At 54.5% G+C, this 20,306-nt stretch overlaps 1 protein-coding gene across 1 annotated transcript in view; it reads right to left on the reverse strand.

Annotated features, from left to right (window-relative positions):
- Nucleotides 1-1,252: 1,252 nt before the first annotated feature.
- Nucleotides 1,253-20,306, reverse strand: part of OTOG (otogelin) — a 94,204-nt gene continuing 75,150 nt past the window's right edge. The window contains exons 39-55 of the mRNA XM_046685504.1: nt 17,998-18,181; nt 15,498-15,718; nt 15,116-15,254; nt 13,543-13,737; nt 13,120-13,332; nt 12,426-12,530; nt 12,130-12,237; nt 11,650-11,751; nt 8,957-9,055; nt 7,848-7,888; nt 6,590-6,665; nt 6,289-6,467; nt 5,403-5,507; nt 5,127-5,246; nt 3,903-3,948; nt 1,587-1,666; nt 1,253-1,453 (exon numbers count right to left, since the gene is read on the reverse strand). Of these exons, the coding sequence (XP_046541460.1) occupies nt 1,253-1,453; nt 1,587-1,666; nt 3,903-3,948; nt 5,127-5,246; nt 5,403-5,507; nt 6,289-6,467; nt 6,590-6,665; nt 7,848-7,888; nt 8,957-9,055; nt 11,650-11,751; nt 12,130-12,237; nt 12,426-12,530; nt 13,120-13,332; nt 13,543-13,737; nt 15,116-15,254; nt 15,498-15,718; nt 17,998-18,181 (2,214 nt within the window). The remainder of the gene's footprint in view (nt 1,454-1,586; nt 1,667-3,902; nt 3,949-5,126; nt 5,247-5,402; nt 5,508-6,288; nt 6,468-6,589; nt 6,666-7,847; nt 7,889-8,956; nt 9,056-11,649; nt 11,752-12,129; nt 12,238-12,425; nt 12,531-13,119; nt 13,333-13,542; nt 13,738-15,115; nt 15,255-15,497; nt 15,719-17,997; nt 18,182-20,306) is intronic.

Raw genomic sequence — 20,306 nt, forward strand, 5'->3', positions numbered from 1 at the left:
CCAAACCCCAGCCCTAGGGGCACTACGGCAGCTACACATCTCCAGACATGTAAGGCAGTGGTGGGACCTGAACAACATCATGTTCACGCCCTTTGGACCCATCAACACAAAGTGGCATGGGGGGACGGGCGCAGAGTGGGGTGTGGAGGGAGCCCTAGCCCTGGCTTTAGGAAGGACACTCTGGTTCCGAGACAGGCTCTGACAAATGCTCAGAGACAGGATGCACACGTACAGGGCCTGCATTTTCCACCGGCAGACACTCTCCTGCTAAACAGTCCCATGAAGCAGAGAGCCCAGGATTGGCTGAGCCACAAAACTCACGCTCGGGCCTCTCCAGAGACCAGCTCTGCTGTCTCCTTGGAGGAAAGGCACACGGCAAAGCCAGGAGCTGCCCCTGCAGGCTCAAGGTACCATTAAACCACCTAGGGCCTTGGATGGGTGGGCTGTTCACCAACATTGAGATGAGCTGTGCTGGACCCTCTCTGAGGAGGTCATTCCCTCCCATCACCACCTCAGGAGAGCCAGCCCACCTGGGAGGAAGGGGGTGGGGGGTGAGGGTGGGTACAGAGTAGCCATGGGCCTGCTCTTCTAAATCCTTTCCTGAATTACAACGTCAATAACACAATACCAGGGCATCCCTCTTGCTGCTACAGGGGACGTGAAGGTCACCAAGCCCACTCCCCAGTCTCTGTGCCTTCCTCACAGATGTCCGTGAGAGGACCTGGGCCTGGGAACACCGCCTTTGCTTCTGGGTGGCTATACACAGGTCTGCGTGTTGCAATTAAAGCCCCCTTTCCTTTCACTGTGTCTGTGGTTCTCCCATGGTCAAAAGGGCCAAGAAAGAGAATGGGCCACCACGTCGTGGCCCTGCACTTGGTGTTGGGTCCAGCTCTGGTTCCAGCTTCTCAGGAAAGCCCTCACCCCCTCCCACAAACAGTGCAGCCAGTCATAGATGTGCAGGGGCTACCGCCCCTCATCTAGGCCCATTCCAGACCTCGAGCCAGGGGCGGAGCTGAGTTCCTCGAGCCCTCAGCTGGGGCACTTTCCCATGTGTGGAGAAGGGGGAACCCACAGAGGGAGCCAGGATGGGTAGGTGTGACCTGTTTCCGTCACTCTCTGTGCCTCTGCTCGCCATTCCATGCTCAGCACGGACAGCTCTCCACACCTTTAGTGCCTCCCCCAACCCCATCCTGGGCCCCTGGGCCAGCCGGATGCAGACAGAAGTGGTCCAGCCAGCCCCAGCTGCCAGGCCTCAGGACCACTGGCAGGCACAGTCGGTGGGCTCCTGCACCGTGTAGGGCACCCAGGTGGCGTTGGTGGCGCAGAAGAGCTGCACGGAGCGCCGCTGCAGGCCGACCTCGCGGCAGCACTTGCAGAAGCGAGCGTAGGCGTTGATGTTGTAGTTGTAGATGCTGGCGGACGGGCACCGCCCATCGCAGGACACCAGGTTCACCTGGAGACAGGCAGGCCAGTGAGGCCACTGTGTAGCTCTCACCCCCAAAATCCCCTCCATCCTCATCCTTGGCTGCCCCTCCCCACTGCCAGGTGGGTGCTGCCCCCCTTCCTGCAATGTGGGTGCCACGTACGGGGGTGTTGCTCCTGCATTCATTCTTGCGAATGGTCATGCGGATGGTCACCTTCTTGCAGGAGCGCCCGTCCTCTTTACCTGGGGGGACAGGGTGGGTGAGGCAGCCGCGGCTAAGAGGCACTCCGGGGCAGCAGGACAGGCCACACTGGGGCAGTGAGTATCTGCTGGAGAGCCCGCTACCAGCCTAAGTGGCCCTGCATTAGAGTGCCTCCCCACCAGGGAAAGCCTGTCACTCAGCGCCCTGGGAGGAGGAGCAGGCAGGGAAGCAGGGGAGACAGAGGAGGAGGCCCGGCTGGCCTCAGGGCCTCTGGGCCAGTGAAGAGGATTTGGGGACAAAGCAGGCTGCGTCCCCACCCCAGCCCCAGCCCCTGAGCATGTCCTCCCCCCTCTCTGAGCTTCAGCTTTTCTACTCTGACAGGGCTTCTAGCGTTAAGATTCTGCGATTTCCTGAAGGAATGGAAACCCCAGTCCCTAGCATGAAGCTTGCAGACAGTAGGCTCCCTCGGTTTTCTTATCCATCAGATGGGGCCAGGGAGTCACCCACCTCACACAACATCACAGGGGTGGAAACTGATGAACTTCCTCTGCCTGGACCATGCCCCCTACAGACAACCAATCGTGTGGCTCATTCACACCCTCACCTGCTCAAATATCTCCTCACCGAGGCCTTTCCTGATCCCCTTCTTGAAACTGCAACGTCCTCCCGCATCCAGTCCTCCCTCCCTGACCCTCCCGGGCCTTGTTTCTATCTAAGGCACTGTCGCCATCCAATCAGAGACACACTTACAATGATGCCCGTGGGCCATAAGCTCTAGGGCTTTCTTTTGCATGGGATCCTTCCACAAATTCTTGTGAATTCTTTTCTCATTCTAACTAAATAATCACTTCCACACCTCAATTTGGATTTGTAAGTTTGTGTTCTTTTTCTTAATGATGCCCCCTAAGTTTCAGGCTCCGTGAAACCAGATGCATCCATCCTATTATATATTTTACAGTCTCTCTCACTACAATGTCAGCTCCACGAGGTCTCGTTTATGCTGTGTCCACTGTGCCTAGAACAGGGCCTGGCATACTGGTGCTCAATAAATATTTGCCGGATGCATGGACTCACTCTGTGAGCCCAGGGTGCCCGCCGGAAATGGGGTGGAATCCTTTCTTCTGGCCTCTGGGCCTCACCACAATAGATTTCCTGCCACACCGGCTGGAGGACTCCTGACACTCTTTCCTCCCTCTCTGCTCCCAGGAAGCAGGAGAAGTCAGGTTGTCCTGGCCATGGCCCTTTGGGTGCTGGACTGAGACCAGCTGAGTGACCAGCAGGAGCAAAGCTGTGGCGGCATTGGGCGTTGGTGGGCACCAGGTGAGCGGGCACCGCTGAAGCATTCCCATGAAAGCCCAGGGGATGCAGCTCGCCACCCAGCGTGCACTGTTGGCCCAACAGCCTTCACCAGAGGCAGGGAGCAGGGGCACTGCCCTCCCCTCCCCCACCACCAGAGCGCAGGGCCACCTAGCAGAGGGGACATTGTTGGAAATAGCCATGCGGCTGCCCGCCTCCAGCCCCGTGGGCTTCCGAGAGGAGTACCTGGGCTGCAGTGGACACTAACCCGAGGAGGAGAGGCGGGGCTAACGGGGACCACAGGAAACAGGGTCCCCGGGGAACCTGGGGAGAGGGACATGCGTCACAGGTCATAAGGGAGCACACGGGACATTCAGGGAACATGAGCTGTGGGTCAGGGATCAGCCAAAGAGGCAGTGAGCAGCTTTCTTAGAGCATGTCATGGGGGCATAAAAGGGTCCCAAATCCTACCGCCCTCCAAGTTAGGCTCTGAGGGCCCTGGGGGAGGGGAGGAGTGTGGGCAAAAGTCCTAAGGCTGTTGGGATGTGCATGCACGTGTGGTTGGTGGCTGCAGGCTCCAGGGCCCGTGTGCGAGGACAGAGGCACAGAGCTCTCACTCAAGGTCAGTCAGGGACCCTGCAGGCCTGAATCCCACCCAGGAGGCACCTCCAAGACAGGGCTCCTGACCACATGGGGGAATTCACCTGGGGGGCATCTGGGCTGGGGGTCTCGGCAGGGTCAGGAGGAGGCAGAGTGTCTGACCTCCTGGACCCAGGGTCCCTTGCCTCCAACAAGAAGCAGAGGCCTGGTGGTGGGACAGGGACATGAGCGTCGGGGGGATGTGTCATTCCTTCATTTACTCACCCCTGAAGAGCTACCACCAGAGGTGCCAGGCAAGGAACCTGTCTCTCTGAACCCGGCCACGACACCCTGTCCCCCCACCAGAGCCCCTCACCCCTGCGCCCCACCATGCTCACTCACATGTCCTGCAGCATCCTTCCAAGGAAGGTACCACTGAGCCCCCAACCTAGAGGGAGAACAGGGGAGGTAGGGAGAGACCCCACCCCAGGCCAGGAGCCACCGTCCCAGCAAGAGGCAAAGAGTCCCAGAGCCTTGACTCTTTTCCTCCCGTGATGCCCCAGGGCAGGAGCTCCAGGCCCTGCCGGCCATCAGGCCCCCACCAGCAGGAGAAGGGGCCCCTGGGCTGACCATGGGAGAGGCATGGGGCTAATGTCACTGGTTGGGACACTGGCACTAAGGCTGCCCATGGCCCACAGTGCGGCCGGAGGCTGGGTGAACGAAGACGGTGTGGGGCCCCGTCTCTCCAGTGGCAGCTCCCCTCATGGCCCCTCCTCCGTCGGGGCTCCCTGGCACAGAGGAGGGCAGTGGTGCAGGGGTGGACCCACTTGGTCAGTGGCCTGGGCTCTGTCTCAGCCCTGGATAAGCTGCCCCTTCCCTCTGGGCTTAGTGTTTCCATCCCTAAAATGGGGACAATTACCCCGATCGCCCTCCTCCTCTCTTGTGACATGGATAAAACAAAGCATGTGACAGTTCACTGTAAGTCACTGTGTGTGTGCGAGTCTCAGTGCATGTGTGTGCACTTGTGTGATTTTTCGCATGAGTGTGTGTATGAAAGTATGATTGGGTGTGTGTATATGTTTTCTAGATAAGATCGGAAATCTTTAAATGTCCAATATTAATCTCAGGAGCTTTAATAATTCAACAACAACCCCGAACCCTCCAGGAAATCCTTTTCCTTGAGTTGTGCCCAAGTGACAGCTGTCCATGCTCGAACTGCGTGTCTGTGCGGTGCGTGTGCAAGAGTGCCTTGGTGTGTGACGGTGTGTGGTGTGCACACTCGCGTGCTGAGGTGTTAAGGGCCCTGTGCAACGTGTGGTATGTGTGAGTAGCCGACTACCTGTGTTGGTGTGTATGTGAGTGTGCCTAGAACATGTGACAGTGGATGTCTGCGTGCCCCTGATTGTAGTTGTGTGATGTGTGAGGATGTGGGCTGTGATGCGGTCAGAGCAAAAATGCATGGAGAGAGGTGGCGTTGGGGTGGGGAGCAGGTACAGGCTCTAGAGAACCCGCCTCCCACACCCCTTCACACAGGACCTCCCCTCCCTCCCCTGCAACACCCTCATGAGCAAGACAGTTGGTGCCCCTGGCCTCAGGTCACGCAGCACGGAAGGGGCTGGCACTGACCTTGGCACACTCGGTCTCGTTGAGTGGTGGGCAGCTGATGGGCGAGCGGACCAGCACAACGCCCAGGGGAGTGCTGCTGCAGTGGTGGCGGGCGCAGTCTGAGATCCACGACGCCCCGGGCTGGAGGGCACAGAGGTGGGCCATGAGGGGACTTGCGGCCAGATGGATGGCCTGAGTGAACTGCAGGGCACAGCTCTGAAGACCGGTGTGGCCCAGGGCCCCGTCTGGACCCAGCTCTGGGGCACCTTCCCGGGTGGGCAGATGGGAGCTGCATACCAAGAACAGGGAGGTGGTGCCGTTGGGGAAAGTGAAGAGGCAGGACACATTCCTGCAGGAGCCGCAGCAGGCCGCCAGGTCCCGTGGGTGCTCATACTCCTGGTTCTGCAGGGCGGGGCAGGACCGGGTGGGCCTCAGCCACACGCCCACCCCTACCCTCCTGCCTCCCCACTGTGTGCTTGCCGCTGAGCCCAGAGCCCAGAGCAGGGCCCCCTGCAGATGCTCGGGCAGGGGCTCCCAGCCTCCTCTGTCTCAGGCAGGAAGGTCGCCCTTGTGTCTGCCCTAACCGTCCTGTACTGCAGTTCCTGGGCCCGGCCCCGGGAGACAAAGAGCATTTCCACCCCTTTCAGAGACAGCATTGCTGGCGATCAATGGCGCTGGTTTTGGTTCCAGATAGGCCTCAGTTTGAGTTCCAGTTCCTGTGGGACTTGTGACAAACAACTGGACCTCCCTAAACCTCAGTTTTCTCATCTGAAAAATGGGAATAATTCTAACCCCTTTTATCCAACTAATATTTATTTAGCCCTTACTAGAAGCCAGTCACTGTCATGCGTACTGGGCATGTAGAAGTGCTCAACAATGGTGGCAACACAAACACACAGACCACGAGGACCGGGAAGGTGCCAGGCACGAGCAGGTGCTTAACAACGTGTGCTGTCTCTGTCGATCCCCACCTTCCCTCCTGGCCTCTCCCAGCCCAGCCCAGCTCCCTTCTCAGCACTTTCCACAGAGGTCTCTGAGGTCCTGCCTGACGCCCACTCTCCAGACTTGTCTAGAGAGCTTGGGGCAAGTTCCAAGGGCACCCACCACCCCGATTCCTGGGGCACCTGGGTTCCCAGGCCAATCCTCCTGACCCCCTGTGCTCCCACACCGCACTGCACCCTACCGCCTCGCAGTGGACGTCACACAGCACGGAGGTGGTGTTGATCTGGTAGAAACTGGTAAGAGGGTCGAGCACGTCGGTGCAGCGGGAGGTGTGGCACACGCCATCTGCTGAGAGCTCCACCACCGTCTGGCCTGGCTGCATCACCCCCAGCTCAGGGCTCAGACACACGGGGGCCTTCACTGGATGGGCATGCAGGGTGGCAAGAGTCACCGAGAGCCCGGCACCCTCCCACCCTGGCCCAGTGGGGCCCTGTGGCTCACCCATTCCAGCCCTTCCCCAGGGCCCTCTCTTCTCCACTCACCACACTCATATTTGGCACAGCCACACACGTTCTCCATGCTATGCATGAACTCCTCGTCCAGCTGGGACTTCTCCCACTGCGTGGGGCAGAGGCATTCAGCACCCTGGGGTGGGGAGGCCCAGCCCGCCCCAGGGAGCAGTCTGCCACCTGGGCCCCTCTCTGTCAGTCACCTCCTGGCAGCTGTAGGCCTAGGGGCCCCTGGCACCCTCCCTCCGAGGGAGAAGTGCCACGTGGCTCCCGAGCCTCCCGGCTGAGGAGCACTCCCAGCATCCTCTCCGGGGCCTCAGGCCTCTCCTGTCATCCCAAGCACCCACTGGCTTCATCAACAAAGGACCACTGCGTGGCTCATACTACTTCCCTTCCTCCTTCACCAGCTGAGGGGAGAAGAGGATGGGACAGGGGACAAAGTGAGGGGAAACGTGTGCTGGGGTGGGGGGAATACATGGAATCCAGAAAACTATGTAAAAAACAAAACTTTAAACATAACTTTACATTTCTTAAAGTATTTTCACTTCCCTCAGTAGTCGTGCAGCCTGGTGGTTAATGGCATAGTCTCTGGGGTCAGATTTCCTGGATCCCAATCCTGGCTCTATGATTTACTAGCTACATGACCTTAACCTTAAGTTTCCTTGTTTGTACAATTGAGAAAATTACAGAATTAACCTCACTGGGTTGTCACGAGAATTAGTAGGATAATAGGAAAGTTCCTGGCATGTAGTTAGCTCTCAATAAACATTAGCTACTGCTATGAGTATTGTCATCACCATCATCACTGTCCTCACCATCTCCACCATCACCAGCAGCAGCATCATTACATGACCACCATCCTCACCATCCTCACCATCATCACTACAGGATCACTATCATCATCATCCTCACCATCTCCACCATCACCAGCAGCAGCATCATTACATGACCACCATCATCATCCTCCTCACCATCATCACTACAGGATCACTATCATCATCATCCTCACCAGCTCCACCATCACCACCACCACCACCATCATAACCAGCATCTTGATCATCATCCTTGTCATAATCATCATCATCATGGTACTTAATCCTCACCACAACTCTGAAGCACGATCATGCCCACCGCTCCCAGAAAGCAGAGCTTGGGACAACAATGCTGACTTGCAATCAAAGGCTCTTTGCATCGATTGAAGGAATAGGGCCTCCAGGGGAAGGGGTGGATAGAGAGGAGAGGAAAGGGGGAGGCAGACCAGGGAGAGTAGGGAGGGCCAGGGTCTCCATACCAGGTGGCACCGAGGCACCGGGATTGTGTCGCAGTCACACTCTGAAAAACAGGAGGGGCCAGGACCCCTCACCAGAGATGTCCAGGCAGAGGTCCCCCTGAGCCTCCCAGACCCCTCACTGCAGGCATAGCCCCTCCTCCAGCCTCGCTCTATCCTTGCGTGGGGCTGCAGCTCCCCTTGCATCGGGCAGGTAGCCCAGTGATGGGTCCTAAGGCCAAGCCGCACACCGGGCATGGAGTGAGGATAAACAGGCAGACGGACCAATCACAAGTTCCCTTTAGTCATCGGGGCTTCATCCCTCCCCGTGCTCCAGAGCCCATTCTAGAACTGACGTGGAGTCTCTCCAGGAAGGAACACGGCAAATGAGTGAGGGAATTCTGACCATCTGCATCTCTCAAATATGTCTTCCGGCAAGCTCAGTTTTACTGCTCCCAGCCTTTGCCTGTGGGCAGGTCCAGCTCTAAGCTGTGAGGCACCAGCAGCAAACTGAAGGGACACACCAGCTCTAGCTTCAGGGTGAGGAGACAGCAAGGTCAGAGGGGCCGGGAAACACCCTCTGGGTCACTCACTCCTGCAAGTGCCTGCTCAATGCTCTGTGCTCTGGGGACAACACAATGAATGAAACAGACTAGAATCTCTGCCCTCGTGAGGTTTACATTCTAGGCCTGGAAAAGGACAAGCAAAAGATCCAGAAGCAAAATAGAATTTCTCCACTCTTTTTTAAGTAGCACTTTTATATAAAGTTCTGATGTTCATTACTGATCCCTGACACTCCCACCTGCTTCCCAAAAGAATTTGCGGTGGATTTTAATAAAAATTATGTTTACTATCAGGCAGTTGAAATAAAGCTTTTTAAGATGGAAACCTTTTCTGGAACAAAGAACTTGCTTTTTGCCTTTTTTTTATCCTGAGGAGAAAAAGATGTAGGAATGCTGGGCACTCAGAGATTTGGTGCAGGGGGCAGGAAGGCAATCTGGGCGGCTTCCCTCTGGTGACTCTGGAGGGACAGAATCTGAGGCACGTGGACAGTGGGGGGCCTCGGGTCCTCCCTCCTCACACGGGCCCTGGATCCCCACCTGTGGGGAGGGTGTCCCCGCCCAGGGACCTACCACAGGACTTGTAGGGGCAGCAGCGGTCTGGGCTCCACACCTCCACCAGGGCTGTACCCATGCCACACTGCACGTGGGGGCAGCGGAAGCTCTCACACACTGCGTGGGAGGGGAGGTGGGGAACACGTTTGTCACAGATGCTCGGAGCATGAATCCTCAGCAATGCAACATCAGCTAAGAAGGGGGTACCTCCGGCTCCTCCTTAGGTCCCCCCAGTGTCCTCAGACACCCTCCAGGGCTGGAGCCCAGAGAAGGCCGGGCTCCTGCAGTCTCCCCGTAGAACTATGCCGACAGGGAAGGTTTCCCTCTAGGGGAGGACACGAGTCCTCCCACCCTGTGGAAGCCATCCCCTTGTAGCCCACGCCAGCCTGTGGCTTCAGCCAATGCTCCGCTCGGGCTCACAGTTCCCTTCCTACTAGTGTCCAGGCAGCCCTCCTGACTTAGGCTTCCTCGGCCATTCTCATCTACTGAGAGACCAAGGCGAGGAGGGAGACAATCTCTGGGCACAACTTTGTGGTGGGGAGGGGAGGTGAAGATGAAAGACTGTGAGACTTATGTGACTGACTACTAGCAACATTATTGGCACAGGTGAGGACTATCAACCGGTGTTTCAAACAATTAGGAGGTGGAGGGGGAGAAGGACATTCATATAGTGTCAAAGTAATAGGTTACTTTCTGGCTGAAAGAGGAAAAACGAAAACATAAGATGAAGGGATCTGACAGTCACCACCCTGATCCATGACCAAGGTCAACAGCACCCACAGTGGCTCAGCCACGCAGTCGGTGTCGCCCGATGTGATGTACTTTGCAGCCCGTGTTCTGTCCAGCCAAAAACTTTTAACTTGAATCCACCAAGACTTAGATCGAAATTCCAGTTTACAGGAAGCACAAACCGCCGAGGAACAAGGTAAACAGTACCAAGAGGAAGCAACTGGATAAATCCAGAGGGCGAGACCTTCTGCAGGACTACAGCCCAAACTCTACAATTTCGTGTCACACAGAAAAAGAGACCTGTGCTAGATGAAAAGATATTTAAGAGATATAATGTTAATGTGTGGCCCTGGATTGGGTCCTGGATTGGACAAGCCAGAGGAATCATGGACTGGGTATGACGTAACTTGAAAATTTATTAACATGGAAAGGTAAAGATCATGTTTTCCCAGCTAAAAAAGAGCGTGTACAGTACGACCTCTTTTTGGTAAACACACATATACAAAGGCATAGAGAATATCTGGAAGGATGTGGACTAAAGCGTTGACAGCGGAGTGTCTGGCAGGGGGAAGGCAGTATTTTCTCTTTCTTGTATTCACCTGGACTTTGTACTTTCTACCAGGGATGGACAGTGCCTTTGTAGTAAAAGCACAATGAAGACCGACGGTAATAATAACAACAGCCTCCATTCACTGAGCACCTACCGTATGCCAAGGACCATTAGGTACCTCACACGTGCCATCTCTAACCTTCCCCCTTCACAACAGCCCCTCGAGGCACATACTACTACGGCCATTTTACAAAGAGGACCTTGGCTAGGAGGGTTAGCACCTTGCCCAGGCCACACGGATAGAAATAGCAGAACTGGGACTCAAGCCATGACTGACTGACGAAGCCTGTCCTCAGTCCACATTACCAGACAACCTCCTGAGAAACACGGGAGGCACGTGAACAAGAGAGGGAGGCTGAGGAGGAGAGTGAGGAGAGAAGCAGGAAGAGGAGAGAAGAGAGGAGGAAGGACACTGACGCCCTGCTCAGATCAGCTCTGTGAACACTTGTGCCCAGTGGCCTCTGAGACTCCGGGTGGAGCTGACTGGCCAGGTGTGGCCTGGTCTTGGGGGACTCTCCACGGGAGTCTCCATCGCTTCAAAGGTGGTTCTTGACATTGAACCAGTCAGGGCTGTCCGTGGGGCGTCCTGGCCCCTCACCTACACTGCTCTGTGCAAGTGAGGTCCACCCCACGTTTTTCCTACAGTCAGTGTGCAAAGCAGTGTCTGTGAATTAAATTAAATTTAACCATTTTGTTAACTTTCACCCATTAGGTTTGCTTAAAGTCCATAATGCTGGCTGTACTATTCTTAATATGTACTACTAAGGTTCCATGTACACAGTACACACTACACAAAGGTACTATGTACACAGCACATGGTATGTACATCAAACACACAGTACCATGTCCTGTAAAAATATCAGAAAGGCTCCACTCTTATTTATCATCACAAAATAAAAGAGCTTCAGAGGCTTCAAAACACAGGGTCTCCAGGAGCAGCCTCCAGGAGCGGGCTCTATGGTAACAGCGGTGAAACGGACCCTGAAGCAGGGTGCTTGAGTCAGGCAGAGAAGGACTGAGGATCCACGCTGGAGGACTGGAGTGGCCTAAGCATGTGTCCCTCAGCCCAGGCCTCTCCTGGCCCTTGAGGACCTCCATGGAAGAGGCAGGGAGCGTCTTCGTGAAGCCTCAGAGCCATCTGTGTCATAGCCTGGACCCCCATCCACCTCCCATGGCCTGGCCCAGCTTCCTCGGGTGGGGCCTCCCCCCATGGCTGCTCCACGCTTCGGAGCAAACCCCCTGGGCGCTCCCTGTTACCCTCTGTCCCATTCCCATTGGTCCTGGGTGAGGACTTTGTGAAGGGGCCCAGTGACACATAAAAGGGCCCCTGGAGCCCCTTCCGGCCACGGCCCCACGTCCAGCCAGCACTCACCACACTGGTAGAGAGGGCAGCAGAGCTCCGTGGTGTTCCTGTCCACCGTGAGCGCCTCTCCTTCCTGACACTCGGGGATTGGATCTGGGCAGTCGCCACAGGCTGAGCGGGGAGAGGGGCCACCGCTGTCACAGGCAGTCCCCTTCACGGGGGGCACCTCAGAAACCCCGTTGTGACATGAGGTAGACTAACGGCACCGTTTCACGTCTTATGTGACCTGTCCTGGAGTCAGAATCTGGAAGTTCTCCCTCACGTTCACCTAGAGTCTTGCACTAAACCAGCACCACATCCCCACGCTCAGTAATCTACAGGGGGATCCGCTTTCTCTCCCTCCCACACCACTTTCTGGACTTCTCCCTGTGCCCACCCCTCCCGAAGACCCCCACTCTTTCCTCCCAGCCACCTGAGGAAGCAGTAGTGAGGAGGAGGGGGGCTGTGGTCCAGGTGTGCATGCTGACACTGGACGGCATGTCCACCCACCACAGAAGTAGGAGGTGCAGCACGAGTCCCCCAGGCGGCCCGCAATCAGGGTCTGGTCCTGGCGGCAGCTGGGGACTAGCTCGGCCTCACACAGGTCTGGGTCACACTCTAGGGAAAAGACAGAAGTTAGGTTGGGAGCAGATCCTGCCTGGCCACACCTGGGCCCCCACCCCAGCTCTGCTTTAATCTCCAGCCAGAACCCAGTCCCCAGAGCTGTCCCTGCCCCCTATCCTAGCTGCAGGGCTCCCCCGCCCCCAGGTGGTGGGTACGCCCCTTTCCCGCCCAGGACCTCTCACCGCAGCTGTAGCTGGGGCAGCAGGAGTCCTCCTGGAAGTGGGTGAGGAGCCGGTGGCCTGGGCGGCAGGTGGGGGCGAGGCCCTCACACAGAGTCTGGTTACACACTGGCCCGGGGGCCACAGGACCTGTCATTTGGAGGCCAGGACTCCCCCCAGCCTCCAGCACTGCCCAGCCCCTGGACACCTGGTCCCTGTCACTCCCCCAGGACCCACGTTTCTGGAAGGGGCCTCCCGGGGTCACACAGAGGGTCCAGGATTGGGACAGAAGAGCAAAAAGAGTTAGCATTCATCAAGATGGACCATGTGCCAGCTGCTGTTCCCCATCAGTTTTGACTTCTGTAATTCTCACAATAACCCAGAAGGTGGGTACTATGACCAGCCTCGTGTTACAGGAGAATCCACTGAGGCACAGGGGATGTTAAGTGACCTGCCGAGGCCACAAGACTCCTGGGAGGTGGAGGAGGAATCTACCAGGCCACCTAGCCCCAGAGCCCGCGCCTTGACGCCCTACCACACACTGACTGAGAAGGCGCAGCGCCTGCCTCCCAGGTGGGGTTCGCCACTCCCCCTAAGGCAGTCCCACAAACACTTCCACCTCCCCAGGCCTTGTCCTATCCATCAAGGTCACTAGGTCGAGCAGGAGCCTTTATCCGTCTCACGGGTGAGGTCCAGGGAAGCGAAGGGTGGGACTCACCACAAACAGCCCCCAGGCAGCAGGGATCCTCGGTGGGCAGGAGCAAGGCCACCTCCCCGAACCGCGGGCAGCTCTTGGGGCGGGGACCTGGGCACTCCAGGTCCACTGGGACGATGGTGTCTGGGGCTTGGCACCGGTGCTGGCAGCATCCACTGAGGGAGCTGTTCCATGTCTCCCCTAGGGCCCGCGGCACCCCCGTGCTGTCGGTGCAGGCTGCAGTGGGGGCATGGCGGGGCACAGGGGACTGAGGACGGTAGGGAGACCCAGACTGTCCCAGGCTAGACCCTCCCTGGGATGCTGACCACCCCTAAAGCAGACCTGGAGGGACACAGATGGACCCCAGCCATGGCAGCAGGAGGGTAAAGGAGACCCTCGGGGGAGGCCAGCTTTGGAGGGCCCCACCCTGGGAGGGGAGGAACCTACCACATTTCTCCTCAGGGATGCAGAGTGCTGAGTGGCGCCGGTGCAAGATGGTGTCCTCAGAGCAGACGCAGCCCTCGCCCAGCACCTGGCACTGCTCCGGGTCCAGTGGGCCCAGCATCCCATCCTGGCACGTCTTGGGGGGCTCGCAGGCTGCCACACATGCCTGGTATGTGGAGTCACTGGAGCACAGGAAGGCTGCAGGGGCACAGCGGGCACCAGGCCTAGCTCAGACCCCAGGCAGGGTGAGGAGCGGGCTCAGAGCATCATCCGTGCCTCAGTGGACAATGCAGAGGGGTTTGGTGTCATTGCCTCCTTTCTCTAGGTCAGGAGTCAACAAAGCACAGCCCACAACCCAAATCCGGCCTGCAGCCTGTTTTTGCAAATAAAGACTTATTAAAACACAGCCACGCCCATTCATTTACCCATTGTACTACAGGGGCAGAGTTGAGTAGTTGTGACAGAGACCACAGGGCCAGGAAAGCCTCAGATATTTACGATCTGGCCCTTTACAGAAAACGGTTGCCAACCCCGTGCTCTAGATCAGTGTTTTCAAACTTTCTTGACTGTAAAAACTAGATTTTACATTGTAGTTCAACACACACGTGCATGTGGAACAGTGGTCCACAAACCTGCTTCAAAAGAATCACTTGGGAGCTTTTGAAAAACCACTGCCGGGACCCCAGCCCAGACCCACGGCGTCCGACTCTCTGATTGCGGGGCCCGAGCATTAGCACTTCTTGAAGTTCCCTGGGTGATTTCAAAGGGTAGCTAGGACTGAGAATCACTGCTACATTGAAACAAAAACCTTTATCACGAAATAAAACTTAATTGTTCTGGTACAGTACACACTAGCATTTTCTATTCTACTCTATTGCATTTTTAACGCCGGTGCTGACCCCCAAAACTGATTTCAGACCCACTGAGTTGGGACCCACAGTTTGAAAAACACTGCTGTAGATGATTTTCTCTTTTCCTCTTTTATCCGTCTTACTATAGGTGTGGTCTTTCCGGGAGCCGTTTCCAGCCTTTCTGGACGTGTTCACATTTACAACTCAAACTGCTGGGCCGGTCCATCCCTGCCCACTCCACTAATGAACCCTGCTCAGGGTGGAGACGAGGTGGGTCTCACTTCCTTCCTCGAGGAAGGAGGGGAGAAGCCGAAAGAAGAGAAAGATGACCAAAAACGAAGAGAAAGGAACTAATATAGGCTGGATGGTAACCATGTGATGGGCGCGTGCGAGGTCTTCCATACGCATCATTTCATATCATCTTCAAACAACCCTAGAGGGAGCTATTATTACTGTCCCATCGTACAGATGAGGCAAGGAGACTCAGAGCAATTAAATAATAAATAAGTGAGATTTATTTGACATATCAATATAAATTATAATAAAAATAAATTGGTTAATTTATAAGATATTTCTAAATTTGCTAATTAATATAAATGCATGAATAACTAACCCTGGGAAAGCCCAGACTTGGACTTAGGTGTGTGAGCCTCTTCTCGCTCTGACAGGGGTGGACGCAACAGAAACCACGGAGGAGACCCTCCCGAGCCCCCAGCTCAACTCACGGCAGTAGTCGGAGCGCCGCCACTCAATGCACACGTGGAACTTGTGGCACATGGCCACATACACAGTCAGTGCCACGCACGGCTGCTGCACGTACTTGGTGTCCCGGATCCACAGGTCACAGAACGACTCTGGGGGTACCTGGGCACACACAGCAGGCAGTGTTGCCTACCCGGCTGCCCCACATTCCAGGGCCCAGCCCCTCCCAGCCCTGCCCAGGGGACACCAAGCCTCTGCGGGCTCCCAATCTGGTCCCAAGCTCAACACCTCTGGGAGCTCACCCAGACTGATGCCTCCCTGCACCAGGCATTGGTCCCTGTGCTGGCAGGTCCCTGCCATTCCAAGCCCAGGGGTCCCCCCATGGCAGACCCAGTTGACACATACAAAGCGGTGGCAGGCGCTGAAGGTGCGGTTGGACACCATGCGCAAGCAGGGCGAGCAGTCGGCCGTGGCACAGCTGTCTGGGCGGAAGCGTGTCTGGCCCACTGAGGTCAGGGAGCTGGGCACCTGCCAGCTGTCCAGAAACGGAGCAGGATCCTCGGCTGCACTCACCACAGAACCATCCTGCAGGGTGAGGTCATTGGCTGCGTCCCCATCACAGATACCTGAAAGGGCAGAATGATCCCCATAGCCATAACAATCACCACCACTCCCAGGTCTCCAGCTGTCACTCTGCATATTCCTCACAACAATTCTTTGAGGCTGGTATTACTATTATCCCCATTTTATAGATGAGGAAAATGTGGCACAAAGAAGCTAAGAAACCTGCCGTGTAAGAAAATGTCTTTGTTCTTAGGAAATATACAGCAAAGTACTTAGGGATAAAGGGATACAATGTCTCGAACTTACTTTCAAGTGGTCCAGAAAAAATGCATATATATATATATATAAATATTGCATATGCATACAAAAATGCATATATATAAATGTGTATATATATATATAGAGAGAGAGACACGCAAATGGGGTAAAATGTGAACAATCAGTAAATCTCGGTAAAAGGTACATGGGAGTTCTTTATACTATTTTTGCAACTTCTAAGTTTGACATTCTATCAAAGTAAAAAGTTACCCCAGAAAATCTGCGTTAGCAGAGACTGCTAGTTAATTATCACCCCTGTTTCTTCCTCCTCCTGGGAAGTCAGCCAGGCTATTTTCCCAGGCTCCCTGTGGCCGGGTGAGACCATGTGACTGAGTCCCAGCCACTGGAATGTGTATAAAAGTGATGGGCACCACTTCCAGGCCCAGTCCATAAAAACTCCCCAACTCTTTTCCCTCCTGTGGAGTTGGAAGCTCGTGCTGAAAATGGCAGAGCCACAAGACGGAAGGAATCCGGGTCTCTGAGGCATCACTCTCCATCTGGGAATAAACTTGTTATTAAGGCACTGAGCTGAGGGTAGGACTGAAGTTTATCTGTCACAGCTTCTAACATGATCTGAACTCCCAGCCTCACCTCTCACTCCAGGCTGTAGACACACACACTTGCCTGCCCTTGATTGAAACACTTCCACAGAAGTCCTCCCTTCCAGGGCCCCTCAGATGCACCCGTCCATGGCCTCCCCAACTCTGTGTACAAGGTTTGGTTTACAGGTCTGTCCTTCACAAAAGCCTCCAGCTCGGAGTGCAAGGACTTACCTCCTTTAGATCTCCCCCTCCTAGTATCCCCCAGGTTGCCTAGCAGGGTGCCCAGGAAACCAAGTGTTACTTTGGATAAAACAGAGATATAAACTAGCTGACTTTGCTCTGACAACCCCAGCCACCGGTTTTGTGAATATAAAGCAGGATTTAATACAAAACCCTTAGATTTTATCAACGATCCGAATGGTCACATTTTTGGTCTTGGCATGGAGTCACTGAAGGGTGTCACAAAGGCATCCTAGGGAGGAAGTAGCCCGCAGGATTACTGCTGACCACAGTCCTCCTCCTCAGGCACAAACAGTAGAGGAAGAAATGGCGAGAAACGGATGGCGGAGGTGGTGGTGATTGTGTGTGTGTGTAAGGAGACTTGTTTGTGTCAGTAAGAATGGGAGTTTCGTAAAACAGGGATTTTTGTTTGTTTTGCGTACTGTTCTGCCCCCAGTGACTGGTACATGGTAAATGTTTGTGCAAATGAAAGAATGAGCATGGAGCAGGCTTACATGTGTTAGTCCATGAGTAGGGGGCATTTTGAATACAGGGGCGTGAGTGTGAGTGAATGAAATGGGTACAGATTTATGAACAGAGGGCATGCAAGTATGTATGTGTGTATTCTATGTCATCCATCACCATCATCATGGCAGTCTGTCATGGAGTGCCCCATGGGGCTCACATCCTTCTGCCTCTGCAAGGAGCAGCAGTCTACACTTAGGCTCCTCCCATACCCCTTTTTCTTGTCAAAATACATCTAGTCCCTTAGGGTATGCTCTCTGCAATCATACTGTGGTCTGAAGAGCATTAGTTCTATGTGTTGTGGCAGCTCTGCTGTGTGACCTTAGGCAAACCACTTAACCTCTCTGAGCCTCCTTTCTTCTTTATTTCAATGGCCAACAGTCAGGACTGTTGTCTGGATGACCTAGAACAAATGAGATCAGAGCGTGGAAGTGCTTTGTGAAGTGCCCAGGCATTTGCGGACGGGAAGGATTATCTGGTATTAGGGAGTTATCAGGGGAGCTGACAGACAATGTCGGCTGAAGTGACAAGAGGCTGAGGACAGAGCCCTGTGCCATCTCCCTGCTGCAGCTTCAGCCCCAGAATGCAGGACATTAGTTCTCAGCCCTGGCAGCCCCCCTGGTCCCACCTCTGGCCTGGCGCTCTGTCTCAGCTTTCCCTGGTCCAGGGGGCCCTGTGTCTGGGGGCAGAGATGGACCCAGGAAGCAGCCCCCTCCCCCAGCTGGGTCCCACCTCACCGCACAGGCCATGGCCCCGGGCCTCGCTGGCTTTGCTGGCCTCCAGGATCATGAGTCCCGAACTGTGGAGCCACTGGATCTGGATGTGTGATGGCGTCCGGATCACGTACATGTGGCCTGTGTCCTCAATTCTGAACCCGTATCTGCTCACTGGGGGCCACACAGCCTGAGAGTCCACAGTCACCTTGTAGGGGGGTGGTGTTCAATGTGAGCATAGCTTGTCTGTCTGTCTGTCCATTCCATCCATGCATTTATTCAACAGACATTTATTAAGCACCTGCTATGTGCCAGGCTCTGTTTCAGGCACATGCAGCCAAGACACAGCCCAAGGTGGCATGGGAGAATTCTGAGAACATTTTTAGGAGCACAAAACAATGAAACAAGAAATGCAACAGCCGGAGGCAGGCTGCATCTCTTTGCCCAAATAAACGCTGATCCTGAGCTTCCTCATCATTCTACTCTTTCCTCATTCTGCTCAGATCATTTCTTCTGGGATGTTCTCCCTTAACCCTCAGCCTCTGGGTTGGGCACCCCTTCTCTGAGGTCTCCCCATCTCTGCACTGGCCATGAAGACAGAATCTGTCTGTTCCCTCATGGAGGCCCCGGTGGACTGTGAGTTTCTTACGGGCAGAAACTATGTCTCCTTCACCTTTGGGTCCCCCGCATCTCCCTTTGGGCCCGACACAAACCGGGGTTCAATCACTGTTTGTTAAATATGCAACATACTCCAAGTCTCTCAAACACTTTAAATTCAAAGCTACAACCTCAGCTGCCATGTTGACAAGGTTAAATTTGGATGTATTATGGATTATTAGTTTTACTCTTTAGAAATGGGAGATGAAAAGATTAGGGTGTTAAAATATTTCTAATGACTTTACCCTTCCTCCAAGAATCACTGTTTTACTAATCATTTGGCAAATTATCCAGCCCATGACCCACTGTGTTGAAGTAGAGGGTGCCTCAGCCCAGCAGTCAGAAAACTTTGACCTTGGGGAAGTTCTGGGCTCTCTCAGGGCCTGAGCCTTCCTAGCTGTGCAGACAGGGGCTTGGGCTGATGACCCTGGGGTGCGCTCCCAGCTCTGGGAGTGAATAATCGTATCTGAAGCCCAGAGGTCCTCACCTGTGTTCGCAGGACTCTGGGTCCAAGTAAGGACCAGGGACAAGAGTTTCAAAACTAACGACTTGGACTTTGGCTTCTGAGCAAGATGGAGTGACAAGGACTGGATTTACCCTCTTGCCTTAAACAACCAAAAACCCTGACAAAATCGATGGAACAACAGCTTTCAGACACTGAACAGGCGGCTGTGCAGGAGAGCGATTCTCAAAAAGGGAAACAAACGCGGTGAGCCTTATGACTGCCAAGCTCACTGCTTAGAGAAGGTGCCCAGGCCACGGGGCAGGAAGGAGGAACCCAGGAGAGCCCAGTGGTCTCCCCAAGGTCGTGAGACTAGCGTCGGGAGTTCACAGAGGCCAAGAGAGCTCGACTTTTCAGGGCAAGAGCACTGAAAAGGAGAGAGCTGCGGAGAGTGAGTGAGAGACAGAGAGAGAGAAGACAGCTGGGGACGGGGAGGGAGGGAGAAGAGAGAATACTGAACAGTGTATGCAGATGAGAAAACTCCCTGCGGCCAGGGAAAGACCCACCTGATGCAAGCAGACAAAGTCCTCAGCGCTTACCCCAGGTGGGAACAGCTACAGCTACTGCCAGCTAGAGAGGAAAAACCCCCCAATTCATAGGGAATAAGCCGAGGATGCAGAAGGCGGCTTCAGTACTGAGGAATTATTCCTCAGAAGAAAGAATAAAATCACACTTAGAGAAAAGGCTACTCTGGCTCCACCCAACGGGCTTAAAAGCAAGCCTCAAAAGGATCAACTGTTTCCAAGCAGTACAACTGTTACGAAGCTCAAGAATATTTCTAAAAAGAAGAGAAATGAGTATCCAGCATCCAACAAGACAAAACTCACAATGTCTGGAATCCAATGAAAAAAACTGTCAGGCATGCAAAGAAGCAGGAAAATACAACCCACAACGATGGGGAAAATCAATCCACGTTGACACATTTAATAGAATTAGTAGACAAGGACACAAAAATAACTATTACAACTATATTCTATATGTTCAAGAAAGTAGAGGAAAACATAAGAATGCTAAGGTGAGATGTGGAAGATTAAAAAAGACCCAAATCAAACTTCTAGAGATGAAAAATACAATTAATGTCTGAGATAAAAAATACACTGGATGGGATTAACAGACGATTAGACACTGTAGGTGAAAGTACTAATCAACTTAAATACAGAGCAACAGATGCTAT

Source organism: Equus quagga, chromosome 14 (genome assembly GCF_021613505.1).
Source record: "Equus quagga isolate Etosha38 chromosome 14, UCLA_HA_Equagga_1.0, whole genome shotgun sequence".
Classification (NCBI taxonomy): domain Eukaryota; kingdom Metazoa; phylum Chordata; class Mammalia; order Perissodactyla; family Equidae; genus Equus; species Equus quagga.